Source organism: Uranotaenia lowii, chromosome 2, assembly GCF_029784155.1.
Source record: "Uranotaenia lowii strain MFRU-FL chromosome 2, ASM2978415v1, whole genome shotgun sequence".
NCBI lineage: Eukaryota > Metazoa > Arthropoda > Insecta > Diptera > Culicidae > Uranotaenia > Uranotaenia lowii.
In genome coordinates this window covers 33,931,755-33,951,857 of record NC_073692.1, presented here as the reverse complement: position 1 = coordinate 33,951,857, position 20,103 = coordinate 33,931,755, and the positions used below count along the sequence as shown (strand labels likewise).

General features: G+C 38.4%; 4 protein-coding genes and 1 long non-coding RNA gene across 5 annotated transcripts in view; 2 read left to right on the top strand and 3 right to left on the bottom strand.

Moving 5' to 3' along the window:
* LOC129744443 (kinesin-like protein KIF14) overlaps positions 1-10,376 on the bottom strand; it is a 60,697-nt gene extending 50,321 nt beyond the window's left edge. The window contains exons 1-2 of the mRNA XM_055736958.1: positions 9,727-10,376; positions 2,672-3,763 (exon numbers count right to left, since the gene is read on the bottom strand). Coding sequence (XP_055592933.1) covers positions 2,672-3,763; positions 9,727-10,197 — 1,563 coding nt within the window. The 5' untranslated portion in view covers positions 10,198-10,376. The remainder of the gene's footprint in view (positions 1-2,671; positions 3,764-9,726) is intronic.
* On the top strand, positions 1,990-2,522 carry LOC129744446 (uncharacterized). Its single transcript, XR_008736913.1, has 2 exons — positions 1,990-2,268; positions 2,343-2,522. It is a non-coding gene; the product is annotated as an uncharacterized LOC129744446 (long non-coding RNA).
* Positions 10,377-10,784: 408 nt separating the features above from the next.
* Positions 10,785-12,621, top strand: LOC129745746 (WW domain-binding protein 11-like). The gene is made up of 2 exons (XM_055739070.1): positions 10,785-11,130; positions 11,197-12,621. Exons 1-2 carry the CDS (start codon positions 10,903-10,905, stop codon positions 12,535-12,537), a joined length of 1,569 nt encoding a protein of 522 aa, XP_055595045.1. The 5' UTR covers positions 10,785-10,902; the 3' UTR covers positions 12,538-12,621.
* An 858-nt stretch (positions 12,622-13,479) lies between these two features.
* Positions 13,480-16,315, bottom strand: LOC129747584 (protein catecholamines up). Its single transcript, XM_055741875.1, has 4 exons — positions 15,849-16,315; positions 15,590-15,788; positions 15,100-15,512; positions 13,480-14,409 (listed from the first exon to the last, which is right to left on the bottom strand). The coding sequence occupies exons 1-4, from the start codon at positions 16,044-16,046 to the stop codon at positions 13,819-13,821; spliced, it is 1,401 nt and encodes a 466-aa protein (XP_055597850.1). The 5' UTR covers positions 16,047-16,315; the 3' UTR covers positions 13,480-13,818.
* A 304-nt stretch (positions 16,316-16,619) lies between these two features.
* On the bottom strand, positions 16,620-18,131 carry LOC129747585 (tetratricopeptide repeat protein 19 homolog, mitochondrial). The gene is made up of 2 exons (XM_055741876.1): positions 17,271-18,131; positions 16,620-17,207 (listed from the first exon to the last, which is right to left on the bottom strand). Exons 1-2 carry the CDS (start codon positions 18,060-18,062, stop codon positions 16,959-16,961), a joined length of 1,041 nt encoding a protein of 346 aa, XP_055597851.1. The 5' UTR covers positions 18,063-18,131; the 3' UTR covers positions 16,620-16,958.
* Between the last annotated feature and the right edge of the window lie 1,972 nt (positions 18,132-20,103).

Sequence of the window (20,103 nt, the reverse complement as noted above, 5' to 3'; positions counted from 1 at the left end):
ATATATTTAAAATATTCAAATAAATCAATAATCAACTGTCTCGAAGACCTTTAAATACGTGAGAACTTCAGCTTCTTAGAAAATAAGTTATATAAGTTTTATTTTGTTACTTTTTTTTCGTACGGTAAAATATAAGAATTTTAAAGAAATTTCAAATGATTTTATAACAACCAAAACTTATTGTTTGCCAAATTTCGCGGTATTCAACAAAGTTTTTCAAAGAATAAACAATACCGACAACCTACCGACACTTTGTATATACCGTCAGCGGTCAAAGCTTGTAACGTGACTCAAATCTCAAATATAATTCTCAGACAATATTCAGCTACAATTATTTATTTTAAAGTGTTCAAAATCAAAGAAATTTTTTATTCAAAAACATGCATTGGGAAAAAGACAGTTTTTGAGTGATCGAAAAAAAACTTAATGCCTGAGAAAGCTGAAGTTAAAAGCTATGTGTTGCACATACGGAAATATTTTTTAAAAATTTCTTATCAACAAAAATTCTAAATTCAGCTTTCTCAGGCTGTAAGTGATTTTGTTTTCGAGCACTTAGTAACTGACTTACAGCCTCTTACAGACTTTTTCCCGATGTATGTTTAGTAAAAAAAAAACTTCGACTTTGAATAACTTTAAAATAAATGATTGTAACTGAATATTGTCTGAGGATCATATATGATTCACGTTACCAGCTTTCCAAAACTATAAATTTTGTAAAATTCGGTAGAGAAAAAATAGAGTTTCGGCGAAAAAAATGTAAGGAGTCTAGGGGTATACCGTATACCATTTACGTTTTTAGAAATCTACAAACTTTAAAAAATATTTTAATGAACAAATATGTGCAATTTGAAAATAAAAATAGCAAAATTTACGAAAAAACAATTATAATAGGAGTTATGGTCATAAGAAGTTTAAACAAATGTTATTTGACCCCCTCCGGTACGTTTTTTGTTAAAACCTGTAAGATCGAAAGACTAGAAGCGTTTTTGGTGAAGAATATTTATGAATTTTTGATGAATTGAAAATTTTAGGTTCTTTGAAACATGGAACATATGTATCTCTAAAATCTTGCTTTGAATTGAAGATTTAAATTGATTTCAAATAAGTGTACAGCTAGCGGTGAGAATTTTGATAAAAAAATGGTGATTTACGATTTTTCAAACGAAATTTCACAAAAACTGAAGATGATAAACACCAAAAATACTGTTCTTTGATGTAGTTATTCGGCAATCTTAAAATTGAAAAATAGCTTATCTGTCCTCATACTCGATTTTAACTTTTAAACTCAGACTTTAAATTTTAATTTTGACTACGAATTTGTGTAAAATTCTGATCCATAAATGCCAATGCTGAATTTAAAATTTTATTGCTATTTAATTTACCATTTAAATTATTATTTTCAAAACTGTACCTACTAAATACTGAATTTTGAATTTTGATTTGTCATTTAAGTTATTAATTTTTTCAGTTTTGTCATTTTTCTGATTTTTGTCATGTTTATCGTTTTTATAAATTTTGTAACTCTTGTTATTTTTGTCAGTTTTGTCGTTTATTTTGTCATTTTGAGCACTTTTAACATTTGTTCCATTTTTGTCAACTGGCATAGGTATTTGTCATTTTTGTTAAATTGTGCGATAAGTTCATTAATTTTTGAAGTTTTGGTCATTTTGCGATTTTTGTCATTTTGGGTTTTTCTGTCATTTTTGTGATCATTATAGTTTTTGTTATTTTTCAAGCATGTTAGCATCTAATTATTCTGCTTTTCTGAATCACAAAACTTATTTTGTTTTTAAATTAAAACTATTAAAAAACCTATTAATGCAAAAAAGCTATCCACATGTTTCGAATCAAAAGAAAGTAGAGAAACATGAAGTGGTATCTGTCATCGGCCGATGAGCCGAACGATTGAACGTTTAGAGAGAGTTGGCGGTACTTTGTTATCACCGGATGTTTGGTTTCAGATAAAAAAAAAGAATCATGAGTTGTGGCTTCATTCATTTTTGACTGCGTCGCAACTACTGCATTTAATTTTTGCGGTTTTAAGTTCGAAACGCTGGCAAATGTTAACGATTTTTTCTCATCCGGATAGAAATCAAACTTCACTTTCTATCCTTTCGTCATGGTGAACGGAGCAAATTGATTTATTTCAATAGTTTTCTAAATATAAAGCAACAAAAAAAAAAGCCCCCGTTGGAAGTACAATGAAGTGGAACCGCCTGTTTGCGACCCGATTCGATAAGGCCAAAACGGCCGATAAGAACCCCATCGGTAAGTGATCGATCTGTACCTTCGATAATTGAACTATTTTTTTCAAGTCAACAATAACTAAACCCATTTTCCAGCCTTATCGGGACAAAAATTACGCAAGCCTTGCTGCAGCAAATGTGCAGTGCTGTGTAAATGTAAAAATCACCGACGAACGATGCGGCTAGTTCCTGTCGGACAATTGATCGGGGGAATATTACCGTAAACATAATCATGTTTGTCAGAAATATGAAGAAATAAAAAATCTTTATATCAGAGTTCAAGTTTTCAATTTGTAAAAAGAACTTAAACCCTATTCAGAAAATGTCTGTACGGTTTTGTAAATTCAAAGTTATAACTACCGTGTAATAATAATTATTTGAAAAACATAAATCGTATGGAAATGGAAGTTTTAAGTTTCACTTACCCGAAGCAACCATGTCAGCACCGAATCACGATAGGGGATGTGAGACGAAATCTTCTTGGACTCTGCCAGCGATGAAATTACTTTTCCCAATGTCAGCAAACTCTTGTTGATGCTGACCCCCTCCTTGAGTCGATCCCCGCTGGCACAGGTGTGGCTAACCCGTTCCGAGCCAGCCAGATCTACCAGACTGATTTTGCTGCGCTTCGTCTGGTGCACTTTGGTCGACTCGCTAGCATCATCCGCAGAATGGATCACTTCCGAGAGGTTCAAAACTACCGAAAATATCGAATGTGATCGTGAACTTTTGTCGTTCATGCCGGTGGCAGCCGTTGCTCGTTGGCTGTTTCCCACCGCTAGCCAATTGCGGAGAGCAGTGTGCGAATCAACCGGATGCGTCGAAAGGTCCACAACGTAGGGGCCCCAGATTGGATGTTCGCGCACTTTCAAAGGAGGTTTCTTTGCGTTAGATGTTGTAACGGAAAATACTCCGTCAGTGGGCGAAACGGCTAAGAGATCATGTATTTTCTCGTTGTAGATTTCAAAATAACTCACTTCAACTTCGGCATGTACCTGACCCTTAAGGGAATCTATCCGGGCGAACAGTTCCTGACAAAATCTTGGAATAATACCAGCTTCTGAGTTGATTTCTAGATCGTCAGAATCCATGCCCATCATGCTATAACTTTTACCGGAGCCAGTTTGACCGTAGGCAAACAAACAAGCGTTGTAGCCTTCGAATGCTTTATCGAGCAGTGGTTGCATCAAACCCTGATAGACCCCAACTTGATCGACGAAAGCCGAATTTTCCGCATTGCAGGACCAAAACACGTGGTCATACTGAAAGCAGTGCTCTACACCAGCGGAATTATCGGCATTGTTTCCAGCATTCACGATTACCTCGCTATCTTTGGCTTTCACTATGTTGGCCACCGATTCCAGACACTCTTTGGCAGATAGGGGCCGAATTCGTACGGCCACCTTAAGGTTGCTTATTTCACCACCACCGGAATGGGTATCTTTATCTTTAAGCGATTTAACCGATTCATCAAGCTTTCCTGAAGAGCGAACCGCTCGGGGGCTATCCAGGGAGACCTGAAAATAAGAAATGAAATTTTATTGTGCTTCACTATGCTTTCGTTTTAAAATTAAGCTTTGGAATAGGTTGAGAGGTTATCATGACTACTTTCTTTTGATTTGTAAGACTTTATTAAAACTCCAAAGACACGGAGCCCCTCTAATTTTATTGTTAATGATCGCTGTTATTTAAAATACTTGATAATTTTAAGTAAGATTCAGCTCAGCTTTAAAATTCATATTCAAAACTCAGAATTCGGAATATGAATTCAGACTCAGAATTCAAATACAGAACTATATTTTGGTTTTTAGAATTTAACTGTACTGTTTTTTTTAAGATTTCAATTCGGAATCAATCGTTGAATTCAGTTCAAATATTCAGGGTTGAGTCAGGATAAAAGTAAATAGAAACTGTGATACCCGACTTTTATTACATTAACACACCATGGCTGCATACATATCTGCACATGACTGACAGATGGATATACTGTGGTTTGAGAGAGAGATGACAGATATAGTAAGAGGAGAGTAAGAAGTGACCGAGTGATAATTTAACGGCTTGTAATTTACCGGCAATAAAATAGTTACTAATTTAAAGTGAATCAGTTTCTTACAACTCCGAAGGTACCACAAACTGGCGACGAGGTTGGTCTGAAACTGCAGGTAATGGAAAACTTTATTTAAAAAGATTTTGGGGGGAAATAAAACATACATGATTTTCCATGCGCGTTTGGGGTTATGTTCTTTGTGCATTCGGAGAATTTTTTGCGCAGTTTTGATTCAAGAAGAAAAAAAAACAGATGAAATTTTTTAGCTGAATGTTCTGTTAAATTGAATGGTGTTTGTTTAACAAAGACTAATAACTGTTCGAAACAGTAACCGATTGCTCCTTGAGAGAAGGAAAAATGCTACGGATGGCAAAATGAAATTTAAACGGCAACTTGGGTTGCATCAATTAAAAAAGTGTTGGTATATGTTGTTGAACATGGACCTTATTGAAGGTTGATTGAATGTGCTTAGCACGGGTCTATATGACTGAATACGAATGCAGAAACAACACGGGCCAGATGGTCGGGATAGATGTGCTGTTCTGTCAGGCACGGGTTCTTAAAGGAACCGCTAAATGTGTTACTTTTAAACACGGACCTATTTGGTTGATTTTTTGAGGTGCAATCTTATGCTGGCACGGGTTCAAGAAACCGATGTAATTGTTTTCAAAGAAACATAGATATATTTTATGAAATCGATTCGATTGGAAATTATTAAAATTGAAAAATTTGTTTAACTAGATAATATATAAAATGAATACTGCATGAATTGTTAAAATGAGTGAATTAAAAGTTTTTTGTTTTCTCTTTGATTAGGGTCGCTAATATGGAGAAATTCGATATACCTATGTTCAAGTTTAAGCACTTGCCATTCAACGAAGTGCGTAATGAATGGATGAGATACAAACGTCATTTCGAGTTTTTGGCGTTGGCTAACGGCGTGACAAATAAAACTAAATTGAAAAATATTTTGCTAGCTCGAGCTGGACCAGAAGTTCAAGATATCTTCTGCAGTATCCCAGGAGCCAATGTTGAAGAACGGATCGGAGTCGATCCTTACAAGATAGCGGTTGATAAATTGGACGAATATTTTGCGCCAAAGCAACACGACACCTATCAACGATACTCGTTCTGGACTTTGAAATCCGAGGATAAGGAAGAGTCTTTGGATAAATTTCTGCTTCGTATAATGGAATTTTCTTCGAAATGTCAATTTGGTCGTACAGAGAAAGAAAGTCGTGAAATTAGCGTTATTGACAAGATTGTCCAATTGGCTCCGCCAGAATTGCGTGAGAAATTCATTCAAAAAGAAAATCTATCACTCGACGATGTGATTCGGATGGTTAATTCACATTGCTCGGTCAAATACCAAGTTGGTCAAATGGAGCCGGGTTCTTCTAAGCATTCGACAAGCTTGGCTGAAATAAATCGTGTTCGGGAGTTCAGAAAAATTGAATGTTATAGATGCGGTGCTGATGACCATATTGCAAATAACCCAGCTTGTCCTGCGATCGCGAAGAGATGTGACAGATGTAACCGTATCGGGCACTACGCCGCCAAATGCAACACTGCTCAGAAACGCAAAATGTGGAATACCAATCGTGGGCGTGATCAAATGAGAAGCTCATTCAACCGAGAAAATCAGCGAAAGCGTTTCAAGTATCAGGATGTCAGGATGATTGATAACAGTAAAGCTGAAGGTAATTTTTTTATTTTTTCATTTTCATAGTATACCGTCTCACGACATAATTTAATGATCAACATTTCTCCAGCAGAAGGTAAATATGACACAAATGAACATACTAGTTTTGTATTCAGCGTTGGTGAAGGGGAGGAATTTTTATGGCTGTTGGTCGGAGGAGTGTTGACTCAATTCCTCATAGATTCGGGATGCGAGAAAAATATTGTGGATGACAAAACGTGGGAGAATATGCTAAAACAAGGCGCGAAGTTCGAAAACTCTCGTTCATTTTGTAATCAAACATTTAAAGCTTATGGCCAAAATTCTCAACCGCTCCAAGTGGTGCAGGTCTTCGAAGCAGAATTGACTCTTAGAAACAACTCCAAGCATGTGAATACCAATGCAACATTTTATGTAATTAAAAATGGAACACAGCCTTTGTTAGGCAGAACGACTGCTAAGGAACTGGGTGTTCTATTTTTGGGATTACCTAGCTCACAACCTTTGCATATACAACGCATGTATTCTGAACAAAAGAATCCATTTCCCAAAATCAAAGGTATTAAACTGAAAATCCCTGTCGACGAATCTGTGACACCGGTTATTCAGCATGCTCGGCGACCTCCACTGGCTTTATTAAACAGAATAGAAGAAAAATTGCAATCCTTGCTGGCGTCAGACATAATCGAAACGGTGAATGAATTTAGTCCTTGGGTTTCGCCGTTAGTGACAATAGTTAAAGATAACGGAGATTTGCGGTTGTGCGTCGACATGCGGAGGGCAAATGTTGCTATAAAGCGGGAATCGCATCTCATGCCAACGTTTGAGGACATATTGCCACGGTTGAAGACAGCTAAAGTCTTTAGCAGACTTGACATCAAAGATGCATTTCACCAAGTTGAACTACATGAATCATCTCGTCAAATCACTACTTTTATAACTCACAAAGGAACCTTCCGATATAAACGGCTCATGTTTGGAATATCTTGCGCGCCAGAAATGTTTCAGAAAATCCTGGAACAAATACTTTCCAGATGTGAACATGTTGTGAATTACATTGACGATATCCTGGTTTACGGATCAAACAGCGAAGACCATGATCGAGAACTGAAAACCGTAATGAATATTCTGAAAGACCACGACATACTCCTGAATCCGAAGAAATGCGTTTTTAAAGTATGCTAAATATGGAAATAATTTCTAAATAGAAAAAATAACTTTTATCTTCAATTTAGGTAGACGCGGTCGTGTTTTTGGGGCATCATATATCTAAGGATGGTATTAGACCTGAGGAATCTAAAATCGAAGCTTTGTCATCATTTCGTGCCCCGGAGTCAGCAGAAGAACTCAGGAGTTTCTTGGGTATGGTCACATACGTTGGTCGATTTCTCCCGAATTTAGCCACAATTAGCGCTCCTTTGCGAATTTTAACGCAGAATGACATACCTTTCGACTGGTCCATGGAACACGATAAAATTTTTAGAGAGCTGAAAAATATGGTAAAGGATATTAAAAATCTGAATTTTTTCGATAACGGAAGGAGGACACGCGTTGTAGCGGACGCATCAACAATCGGTTTAGGGGCTGTCCTTTTGCAGTTTGAATCAAAAGAAGACGATTCAAATCCACTCATCATTTCGTATGCCAGCAAAACGTTGAGCCGTACTGAAAAACGTTACTGCCAAACGGAAAAAGAAGCCCTTGCGCTCGTTTGGGCTGTAGAAAGGTTTTCGACATACCTGTTGGGTCGCAAATTCGAATTAGAGACTGACCACAAACCACTGGAAAACATTTTTGCAATAACATCGAAGCCCTGCGCACGCATTGAGCGTTGGATTTTGCGTTTACAGGCTTATTCGTTCACGGTTCGCTACAGAAAAGGATCTGGAAACATAGCTGATCCCTTTTCCAGATTGGCTAATGTTGACTCAAGCGCTGATTTTGACACTGAAGGACCTTTCTTGATCTTGGCTATTTTGGAGTCAGTTGCGATTGATACCAGAGAACTTGAAGCTGTTTCTGAAACTGACGAAGAATTATTAGCTGTTCGAGAGAGCATTATGAGTGGTAGGTGGAATAAACCCGAAATAAAACCCTATGAAACTTTTCGTGACGAGTTGGGTGTTATTGGACAGATCCTGATCCGCGGTACAAAGCTTGTTGTTCCAAATAAGCTGAGAGAGCGTATGTTAGCTCTGGCACATGAAGGACACCCGGGAGAAACCGTGATGAAACGCCGCCTGAGGGATCGCGTATGGTGGCCAGGTATGGACCGAATGATTTCCAAATTTGTTTCCAGATGTGAAGGATGTCGTTTGGTGTCTATGCCAGATAAGCCTGAGCCCATGCAACGCAGAGCACTCCCTTCAAAACCTTGGGTAGATATCGCCATAGATTTCTTAGGCCCCCTACCGACCGGAGAAAATCTCCTAGTAGTGATTGACTACTATAGTCGCTACAAGGAGATCGAGATCATGACTTATATTACGGCGGAGGAAACAATCAAGCGATTGCATGGTATCTTCACACGATTAGGTTTCCCGATCACAATAACGTTGGACAATGCTAGACAATTTGTGAGCAATAAGTTCGAAACGTATTGCAAGAACAACGGAATTCATTTGAATTACTCTACTCCCTACTGGCCGCAAGAAAACGGTCTTGTCGAGCGACAGAACAGATCGTTACTGAAACGTCTCCAGATAAGCCATGCTATGAACCGCGATTGGAAGAGAGACTTACAAGATTACCTTCAGATGTATTATACTAGTCCACACTCCATAACTGGAAAAACCCCTACTGAACTTTGCTTTGGACGAACCATAAGGTCAAAGATACCATGTTTGGCAGATATGGAATCGGTAGTAATAGATGATGAAGTACGTGAAATGGACAAGAAGCGTAAAGAAGAAGGAAAAAGAAGGGAGGACGAGCGTCGTGGCGCGAAAATGTCAGATTTGAGAGTTGGTGACACGGTGTTAGCCAAAAACTTAGTTCGTAAAAATAAACTCACACCGCAATTCAGCCCACAGCAATATGTAGTGAAAAGTAAACAGGGATCACGAGTAACCATACAAAATACAGATAATGATAAACTTTACGACCGAAAAACAGCTCACCTCAAACTGATACCAAACCCGAGCTCAAAATCTCCGACTTCCAGTTCTACAAAATTGCTTCCTGATGATACTGAACCCGAATTACCTTCAAGCACAGCTGCCAGTTATTCTCACGATAATCACCCTTATCATTCTAGATCAGGCCGCACCCGAAAGATACCAGAGAAACTGAAGGACTATGTCCTCGATGAACGGGACTGATGGGACCGGAGATTTAGAGAAAAGAGGGGATGTGATACCCGACTTTTATTACATTAACACACCATGGCTGCATACATATCTGCACATGACTGACAGATGGATATACTGTGGTTTGAGAGAGAGATGACAGATATAGTAAGAGGAGAGTAAGAAGTGACCGAGTGATAATTTAACGGCTTGTAATTTACCGGCAATAAAATAGTTACTAATTTAAAGTGAATCAGTTTCTTACAACTCCGAAGGTACCACAGAAACAAACCCTTTTTTAGGGTTGAGTTCAGAATAAGGGTCAATTTTTATAAATGATCCAAACAATGATAATTTAATAAATTCAGTAAATTATCACAATGCAAATTTCCTAGATTTGAGGTTTTTGTATCCTTGTGGACTCATGATTATATTTTCAAATTTGTGGTATGATTATGTTCTCACCTTGGAGAAGCACTCCGGAGTGCGTCCGATGATGGCTTCCATGTGAGATCGATACTTTTTCAAACCAGCTCCGCCGCTAGTTTGATGATGATACTTTGGGGTTCCATAGGAACCGTTGCTTTTGAGCGAAGTGGCCGATGCCGTTCCGCGAAATAACGAGGAGGACGACGATGGTGTCATGCTGCCGGCAGCCAACGCCGTTGAGGATTTCGACTTGGTGCTGGAAAACAGAGCAGACGGATTCCGCGGTGTTTTCATAGCCGAAGATGGTGCCGAGCCAAGACTTTCGCTACTGGACATGTTGAGCAACGGCCCGTTACCAACTCGTGGGCCACCGGACAAAAGCGAACTGGCCATCAGTGGTTGATGCATTTTCGATACCGACCGACTAGCAGCTGGTGTGGATTGTTTCGAAGGCGAACCGATAAAACGGTTGCCGGTAAACTTCGGCGTAGTCAGACGGGAATTCATTGTGCGATACGGGGGTTTAACTTATTTTCAAACTAAACACATATCCACTTAACACTCGCGCGGGACACTGGTTCCGATGTTATCTAGTTCCTTTACAAAAACGATTTTAAGGACATTTTCCGTGATTACACGATAAAACCGCTTTCGGACTTTCGCGAACGTAACCGACAGATGAGGGAAATCGTTGTAGACCAACTGTCAAAACAACTCCTTGAAGCTATGGTAGCTTTTGAGAAGGTAGTAAATCTGTTTAAGGTCGATAAAACTTCTACTGATATTCTACAGATTTATTTTCAATACTGATAACTGTAAAGAAAATAGAATTTAAATTTCATTATAATACACAGAGCATGAGGATTATCGTGTGAACATTCTAATAAAATGCTTAAAATTGTAAACCATCTAAACTAGAGCTACGACTTTTCAATAAAGTAGTCTAGGAAAACAAATTCAAAATCGAGAGAAAAATTAATCGTCACATGCGTTATGAATATGTGGTAACGCTTGTAACGCTAAAAGCGTCCAGCTCTAGATTCCTCTCAAAGGTTTGTGCATCACCCCTCGTGAAATGTTTGTGTTGACATTTTGTTGACGATTTGTAGGGGACCGTACTGCGGGCTCCGTTTTTACGGAGAATTTTGCGAAAATTACTGAATTTATTGTACAATTTCATTCAGAATATTTTAAACCGGAAACAGCAACATCATGGGACGACGCTCGATCAACACCACCAAGAGTGGTAAGTATATGAACCCGACGGATCAGGCCCGGAAGGAAGCTCGCAAGAAGGAGCTGAAGAAAAACAAAAAACAACGGCAGATGGTCCGGGCGGCCGTCCTCAAGGGTAAAGATCCGGCTCAGATAATCGAAGAAATGGAGAAGATCGACGAGATGGAATACAACGTCTATCAGCCTTCTCCGCTGAACGAAAAGGTATTAAGACTAAAATATAATACCTATAAGTTAAAAATCAATAATTTCCTCGTTTTTATTTTTAAGGTTCTTAAAGAAAAAAGGAAGAAACTTAAGGAAACGCTGGATCGTGTCATGCGAATGTACCAGGCCGATGATCCGGATTTGTGGGGCGAGCTGAAGCGTAAGGAAGTCGATTACGAAAAACGTCGTAATAAGCGGATCCAGTATTACGAGAGCGTGCGCCATGCCGAACAGGTCCAGGTGGACGATATCCCACTGCCTTCGGCCAACGAAACTCCAACGCCGCTGTCTATACCGAGAATACCCATTCCGCCAACCATCCAGGCAGTTGTTCCACCGATAAAACCGATGCCACCGCCTGTATTGAAGAAACCGGTGGAAAATCCAGTCGAACCACAGGAAATTGTCGACGATGATGACGATATTCCCGGTTGCCCGCCGGGTCCTCCGCCTGATATATTCTGCATGCCAGAGCTTGATTTTGATTTGGAGGAATTCCGAAGCGAGACTCAAAAGAGCGTTAAATTCTTCGATGATGCCGATTCGCGTGACAATTCCGAGGATTCGGATGAAGAAAAACCTAAACAGCCCAGCTCTGTCCAGCAGAAGATGTTGGCCATTTCTGGCCAGAACTTGGATGAATTCATGAAAGAAATGGAAACGGTTCAGAAGAAAAAAGACGTGCCAGAAATCGCAAATATTCCGATGCCGTCTAAGCCGACAGTTATCTTGCCAAATCCGGCACCTCATCCTTCGGATACAACCGTTAAATTTGTGCCAATGCCCACGCTACCCATGCCTGGACCGGCACCCATTCAACCCGCCCTTATGATAAGACCACCTCCTCTGCGCCCTGGAATTCCCGGAATGCCAGGCTTGCGAATGCCTCCTAGACCTCCTCCAGGAATTCCCCCACGATTGGGCGGCATTCGAATGCCTCCGGGACCCCCAGCCGGTCCACCTCCCAAACATATTCAGCAGCAGCACATGAGAAATATGATGCAACAACAGCAGAAAGATCCCAAAAGTGCAACCATTTCGGCCAAACCGCAAATCCGAAATCTCAGCGCCGATGTCACCCGCTTTGTGCCGAGTGCTCTCAGATCCAAGAAAGACGATAACACAAAACGATCGCAACAGGGACACTCGGGACAGCACCATCAACAGCATCAGCAACAGTACCAGCAGCATCCTCACCATCATCAACAACTTCAGCAGCATCATCATCATCACTATGCACCTCAACACCACCACCAGCAGGCTCAGCATGGTCACCTCCACTCGCAGCAAACTGGAAGGCACGGGGGAGCAGCAGGAGCCGGCGGCCAACAATCGGAACCCAGCAAACCGACCAAAGACGACGCCTACATGCAGTTTATGCGGGAAATGGAAGGATTACTGTAGGACCCAGAATGTGCTAGTTCTATAGTATACTATTTCGAATTCGATTCTAAGTTGGAACGTCAAAATAGAATGCTTTCCAAAGTTTCTGTTTGTTCTTAGTCATCCTCTTCGAAGGCAAAGCTTAAATACCTTAAATACAGTGCATAAATGTAAACTATCCGCAGGTAGCTTTTCTTCGGTAACGCTGCATAGTGTTTCCGATAAACACTAATCAATAATACCTAACAAGGAAAAGTGGTCAAATGCTATGAATAAATCTGTTGGTTAATTCGGTATTAAGCAAAGTCGTAAAAATGAATGTGTAAAGCTCAATAAACGACTTCAAATTGATACCATTACCAGTTTTGTGTCATTCCGAGTTTTATGTGAAAAAAAAATTGTCCATTTTTGATCCTCAATTGTTTAAAACAGACGTTATAATTCGAAAACTTAGAGGTATCTTGCTATCGATATTTTAAGAACCCTTTTCCCTTTGAATGTTCCAGTAAATTCTTTGAAGTAAGGTAACTTTCATTATCTGTGATTTATTTTAACAAGTAAAAACTTTCATAAAATTTTCGTACTTCACTAACAATAAAATAAAATAACAACACAAGCTACAACTAACAGTAATGATAACAATCCATTCGCAATTAGGTTATTTACAGAGCATCGATTAGACGCCTTTTTTTCTCCATTCTTACTCGTAGAAAGATTCCTCGATGGCCTTCAAACAGGTTCCCTGCGAAGTTTAATAAGTAAGTGATAAATTTACCAAAGTACAACAAAATGATGCAACACCACATTGATAACGGACGTTTTCTTTGAAATAGGATAGGCTATTTCTCGGTTAGTCGAACAGAGTACACAATTCGATGATAGCGGACCACCAATGACCAAAGAAAAGAGAACCAATCGGAAAGAAATTTTGGAAACTTGTCATCTAGGCATGATAACAGTCGATTGAATTAGTAGGTAATAGATATATTTATTTCCGCGCGTTATACGTCTATCTTACACACTTTGTTGAAATTGTTCTGAAATTGAATCTAGCTTAGTATTTGTATGTTTTATTTGCATATGTTTAAACATTGTGTAAATCTCACCAACTATAGGAAAAAATAGATTATATTAATCGAACTTCTTCTAACCATCATCATCTCAGCATCTCGAACACGAGACAACAAAGTCCCATATCGTTAAAAACGTGCCGCGCATCAATCACGAACATATTGAATTACACACATAAGATAGTTTAAGTTATCGAGGAGCAAAGGAGAAATCAACGTTCACAAAAAGAATCTATTCAAATTGCGCAATAATTACCATCATTCCAACACCCGCTAGCAGGGCGGTGATTTCTTTCAGCGACTGCCACAGCTTGGTGGATTCTTCCAGTAGCTCGGGAATAACGGAAACAGTGGCGATGTAGATGAAACCACCGGCCGTGAACGGAAGTACCCAGGACTCGGCAGCATCACTGCCACTACCTAGCAGGGCTATCACAGTTCCGGCCAGCGCTCCGATGGCCGTGGTCAGTTGCAGCAGCATGGCTTTCTTTTTGGAGCATCCCGATTTGACCAGAATAGCGAAATCTCCGATTTCGTGGGGCACCTCGTGCAGCAAAATGGTAATGGTCGTCACTATGCCGATGCTGTTACCGGCCAGATAGGATGCTCCGATGGCCAGACCATCGGTGAAATTATGAGTGAAATCGGCTGCCAGGTTGAGATAGCCGGCAATTTTGATTTGATCTTTTTTCGGTTCTTTCTTCACCACCGCACCTTTGCCCTTGTTGGTTTCCTCGGGCTTTTTCTTGCTGCTAGCACCATCTCCGGAGCCCGATTGTTTGGCCGAGTCCTTCTTCTTCGACGGCGATGCCGGTGGGGATGACTGCAAAGAGGAGTGAAACTTAATCAGAATTTCAATTCTCTCTATCTTAAAAGGATGCCGTTGACTAACATTAATTGAAAAGCTTATCCGGTACAACTCTTGGGCTTGAATTCACGGACATCGGCTCAGGAAGCAACCGACTTACCAACTGAGCTAAGTATATCATAAGCCAAAATTTCGCCAAAAATCTATGTTTTGCAAATTTCGATAAGTATGACGTTATACGCGATTATTTTAAATAACATATTCTTTTAGCACTCAAAGGACCAACGGGTGTGTTGGTTACAGCAGCGAGAAAAAATAGTGGGAACAACAGATCTTGAGCCTTATGCATCAGTTTCGAAGTAAAAAAATGTTTGCAAATATTTCGAAAAACTGACGGCTCATTTCGATTTTTCTTAGGATTTTCATACAAATCCTCGGAAAACAGCTTTAAAATGTATTCTGGTGTGAACTACAAATTTAAAGGAATGCGATGGTATATGATTAATATCAGTTTTCGATAATTTGTACTTTTTTTTTTAAGTTTAATAACGCTATTGTTTGACGCTGTGTTTTAAGTGTTAAATACTTTAAGAAAACCGGATTTCAAGTAAATAGATAATGCAGCTTAAAGTTGTGAAAAGCGAGATGGAATTCTACTTTTCGGAACATAAGTCCATACGGATTGAAAGAACAGTTTGAACTAACCTTTGCTTTCTTGGGCGCTCCACCGTGGCTGTGGCCATGTCCTCCGGCGGCATCCTTCTTTATCAAACGGACACTTTTTTCCACGGCCAAAAAGGCAATTATTCCGGCCAGTACCCAGAGCCCAACTCGCATATCGTGGCCATGGCTGTGACCTTCCTCATCGTGATGATGGCTGTGTCCATGGCCGTGGTCATGATGATCGTGTTCACCGTGGCTGTGCGGTTGAATGGCGTGCGGAATGAGATGCAGGAACGCATCCCCCAGCAAACCGCCGGAAGCGAACGCTAGCAGGGTTTTCAAACGGGGCTGCATTTCTTCGGTGTTGTCCAGGGGAATGGCGAACAGGATAAAGAAAGGTGCCGCACTGATGAGCAGCGTCGAGCTGATCGAGTGGACCCAAATGTAGAATGTATCTGTGGAGTGAAGAAATCCCACAGAAAGTCAGAGTAGTGGACCAAGAGTTTATTCCTGCCACGAATGCCAAACTTACCGACTGGAGGTTTTTCATTTCCTTCTTTAATTTTGGGATGACCACCATGATCGTGATGATGGTGGTCATGATTATGATGTCCATGATCATGATGATGCTCATGATCGTGATGATGATGATGCCCATGATCATGGTGATGATGTCCATGATCATGATCATGATCTGCTTCTTGGTACATCTGATTTGCCTGTCTTGAATACTGTAAAAAAGGATATTATATAAACAAATTCTAAGGACCATCGATCAATTTGTCCCATACCTTAAAGCTTGGATTTTCATCATGATGGTGGTGATGATGACCATGTTCGTGTCCATCGCATAATGTCGGCAGAGAAAGCCAAAGTATAACCAAAAACAGAGCCAGAGACAAATGAACCCGGTAGGATTTTGACTCTCCCTGTTGCTTTACCACGTTAGCGGAGGGCTTTCGCCCCCGACTCTTGGCATGATCCATCATCCGAACCGCGGGCACACGAGAACAAAACAGCGATACTCCGGAAGTCGAATCCAATTCGCCGATGGTGGCGGAAAACCGAAAACTAATGGGATTTCGATATTTACACGTCACTGATAACAACGCTGCCACTTCACTCGACTCGCACTGACTCGAAAAATGAAGAGAAGATCTTTTCAATCTTTCGCTTTTCCTTGCCTTTCCTTTCCCGATACTGCTAGCCCAACAATCAATCGCCTCTTTTGTTGGCCGGCTTCCAGATTGTGAAAATAGAGGTAGGAATCATGAACTGCAGTTCATCGGGTTTTGACGTTATGGAGAGAGATGAAGAGTAAATTCTCTCGACCTCACTTTTTATGGCTGAAAATCCACGACGTAACGCTTGTGCTGTTTAGTTGCCATATACAATTTTAATAGGGCTGGGAGATATGAATTATGCTACACTGAGCGAATGTGTATAGTGCGTTTGAATAAAATAAATTAAAATTCTCATACTGAATGTGATCACTTTTTCACGATTCAGTTTTTAGATTTATTTAAGAGTTTTATTAAGAACAACTTTTAAATTGTAATAGCCTTAAATGAGGCTGCCAATGAATTATTCAGGATAACAAAGTTTAGAATTGTAGAGAAAAAGATTTAAAACTTCCAAATTCAACCCACTTCTATAAAAAAACCAAATGATTCGTCTGCAGACATGATGTTCGGGTAAATTCCCGCTTTCTATTTTTGATCAAATGTTGTCGGTGTCTGGTATTAACCTTATGTATAAATTTCAATGTACATAACGAAAATCTTAATAACCACAATAAAATTCAACGTTCTTTTAAATCACGAAGTCTCACTGTTCGGTGCCAACCTTTACCATATCGGGGACTAGATCAACCGTTAGAGGTTTTTTTTTGTTGGACTATTCTACTTTTGCACCGCTTTTATCTGCTCCAAGCAGTAGTTAGCTTGTATCACAGTTTCCTCGTGTTGGTGTTTCGTGCCGTGTTTCCATGCGAAGGAACAGAATTCCCTTGCCTGCTCAAGCAATCCTTGCTGCAGGTACAGTAATCCTAGGTTTGCTCTGTATATTCCGGCTTCGGTCTGTTCGGGAAGTTGCGCTGCCAGAGCGATGGCTTGCTTCAGATAGTATTCAGCCGTTACATAGTCTTCTAACTAAAAATGAAGAAAATATTGAAATCTATTAACACAAAAACATTAAGTAAACTACATTCTTACATTGGAACAAGCTACGCTAAGGTTGTTCAGTATCGTGAGCCCTTCCTCAGTAAGCTTCCCATGGATTTCTGTGTACGCTTCGTACGCCTGCAAGAAACATGATTTGGCTTCCGTAAAACGCTTCAGCTCCATCAGAAGCTGTGCGTACCAGTTCTTTGTGATTCCCCACAGCTCTCGGATTTCTTTATCTCCAGGTGCATTTTTGAGATTTTCCTCTAGTTTTTTCAGCGTCCACTCAAAGCCGATCAAAGCCTTATCCAGGTGCCCTTGAAGTTGTGCTATGTGGGAAATTTTAGAGCTAATGTGGAGCATTTTTATATGATCTTCAAGGAATCCATCGGCAAATAGCCTTTGCATAACGTTCGCAAACAGCTTCTCGGCTTTGGAAAACTCGCCTACCTCCATCGCTAGATTTGCCATTATGTCGTATATGTAGGTAATGCCATCTTTGCTTTGCAAATCCTGGGCCATTTTGAGGGCAACATGAAGCAACTGTTCGGCTTTTTTATATTCCTCCCTTTGGATGCTGAGGATGGACATTTTGATGGTAGTTACCAGCTGATTTTCCGGTGTGTCGTCGTCATCCTTCTTGCTGAACCAAGATAGAAACGAGCTGGCTACCAAAATTGGTACCGGTTTGAAGTGACGAGATTCCTGATTGTTTTGATGTCTACTTCCAGAAAGCACTGGTTTCGTAATGATCCTAGTTGAACTCACCCGGGGATGATTGATCGATACCAAGCTTCTCCTGGACAAGGTGCTGACGAGATTGTTGGCCAATTTTCGAATCATTCTGTGCAAACTGTATAGAAAAAATTACCAAAAATGATAGCAGTACGCTGACGAATTCCGATGTAAACAAGTTTGTTTACCTTTTATGATAACGTGAGAGAATGCCGTTTCGAGAGAGGAAAATCTCGCATAACATGCACGTTCATAAAAAGGTAGCCATTCTCTGTTACTTTTCAGCTTTGAAAACAATAATATTTCAAAAAATAAAGGATAAGTGAGTTGCAGTAAAAATACAAAAGAAGGTAATTTATGAAAAAAATCAATAACATTTTGTTTTCAGTCCGAACATTCAATTATGGGAATTTTGACAATTTTGACAATTTTGACAATTTTGACAATTTTGACAATTTTGACAATTTTGACAATTTTGACAATTTTGACAATTTTGACAATTTTGACAATTTTGACAATTTTGACAATTTTGACAATTTTGACAATTTTGACAATTTTGACAATTTTGACAATTTTGACAATTTTGACAATTTTGACAATTTTGACAATTTTGACAATTTTGACAATTTTGACAATTTTGACAATTTTGACAATTTTGACAATTTTGACAATTTTGACAATTTTGACAATTTTGACAATTTTGACAATTTTGACAATTTTGACAATTTTGACAATTTTGACAATTTTGACAATTTTGACAATTTTGACAATTTTGACATTTTTGACAATTTTGACAATTTTGACAATTTTGACAATTTTGACAATTTTGACAATTTTGACAATTTTGACAATTTTGACAATTTTGACAATTTTGACAATTTTGACAATTTTGACAATTTTGACAATTTTGACGATTTTGACAATTTTGACAATTTTGACAATTTGACAATTTTGACAATTTTGACAATTTTGACAATTTTGACAATTTTGACAATTTTGACAATTTTGACAATTTTGACAATTTTGACAATTTTGACAATTTTGACAATTTTGACAATTTGACAATTTTGACAATTTTGACAATTTTGACAATTTTGACAATTTTGACAATTTTGACAATTTTGACAATTTTGACAATTTTGACAATTTTGACAATTTTGACAATTTTGACAATTTTGACAATTTTGACAATTTTGACAATTTTGACAATTTTGACAATTTTGACAATTTTGTCAATTTTGTCAATTTTGTCAATTTTGTCAATTTTGTCAATTTTGTCAATTTTGTCAATTTTGACAATTTTGACAATTTTGACAATTTTGACAATTTTGACAATTTTGACAATTTTGACAATTTTGACAATTTTGACAATTTTGACAATTTTGACAATTTTGACAATTTTGACAATTTTGACAATTTTGACAATTTTGACAATTTTGACAATTTTGACAATTTGACAATTTTGACAATTTTGACAATTTTGACAATTTTGACAATTTTGACAATTTTGACAATTTTGTCAATTTTGACAATTTTGACAATTTTGACAATTTTGACAATTTTGACAATTTTGACAATTTTGACAATTTTTACAATTTTGACAATTTTGACAATTTTGACAATTTTGACAATTTTAACAATTTTAACAATTTTGACAATTTTGACAATTTTGACAATTTTGACAATTTTGACAATTTTGATAATTTTGACAATTTTGACAATTTTGACAATTTTGACAATTTTGACAATTTTGACAATTTTGACAATTTTGACAATTTTGACAATTTTGACAATTTTGACAATTTTGACAATTTTGACAATTTTGACAATTTTGACAATTTTGACAATTTTGACAATTTTGACAATTTTGACAATTTTGACAATTTTGTCAATTTTGTCAATTTTGTCAATTTTGTCAATTTTGTCAATTTTGTCAATTTTGTCAATTTAGTCAATTTTGTCAATTTTGTCAATTTTGTCAATTTTGTCAATTTTGTCAATTTTGTCAATTTTGTCAATTTTGTCAATTTTGTCAATTTTGTCAATTTTGTCAATTTTGTCAATTTTGTCAATTTTGTCAATTTTGTCAATTTTGTCAATTTTGTCAATTTTGTCAATTTTGTCAATTTTGTCAATTTTGTCAATTTTG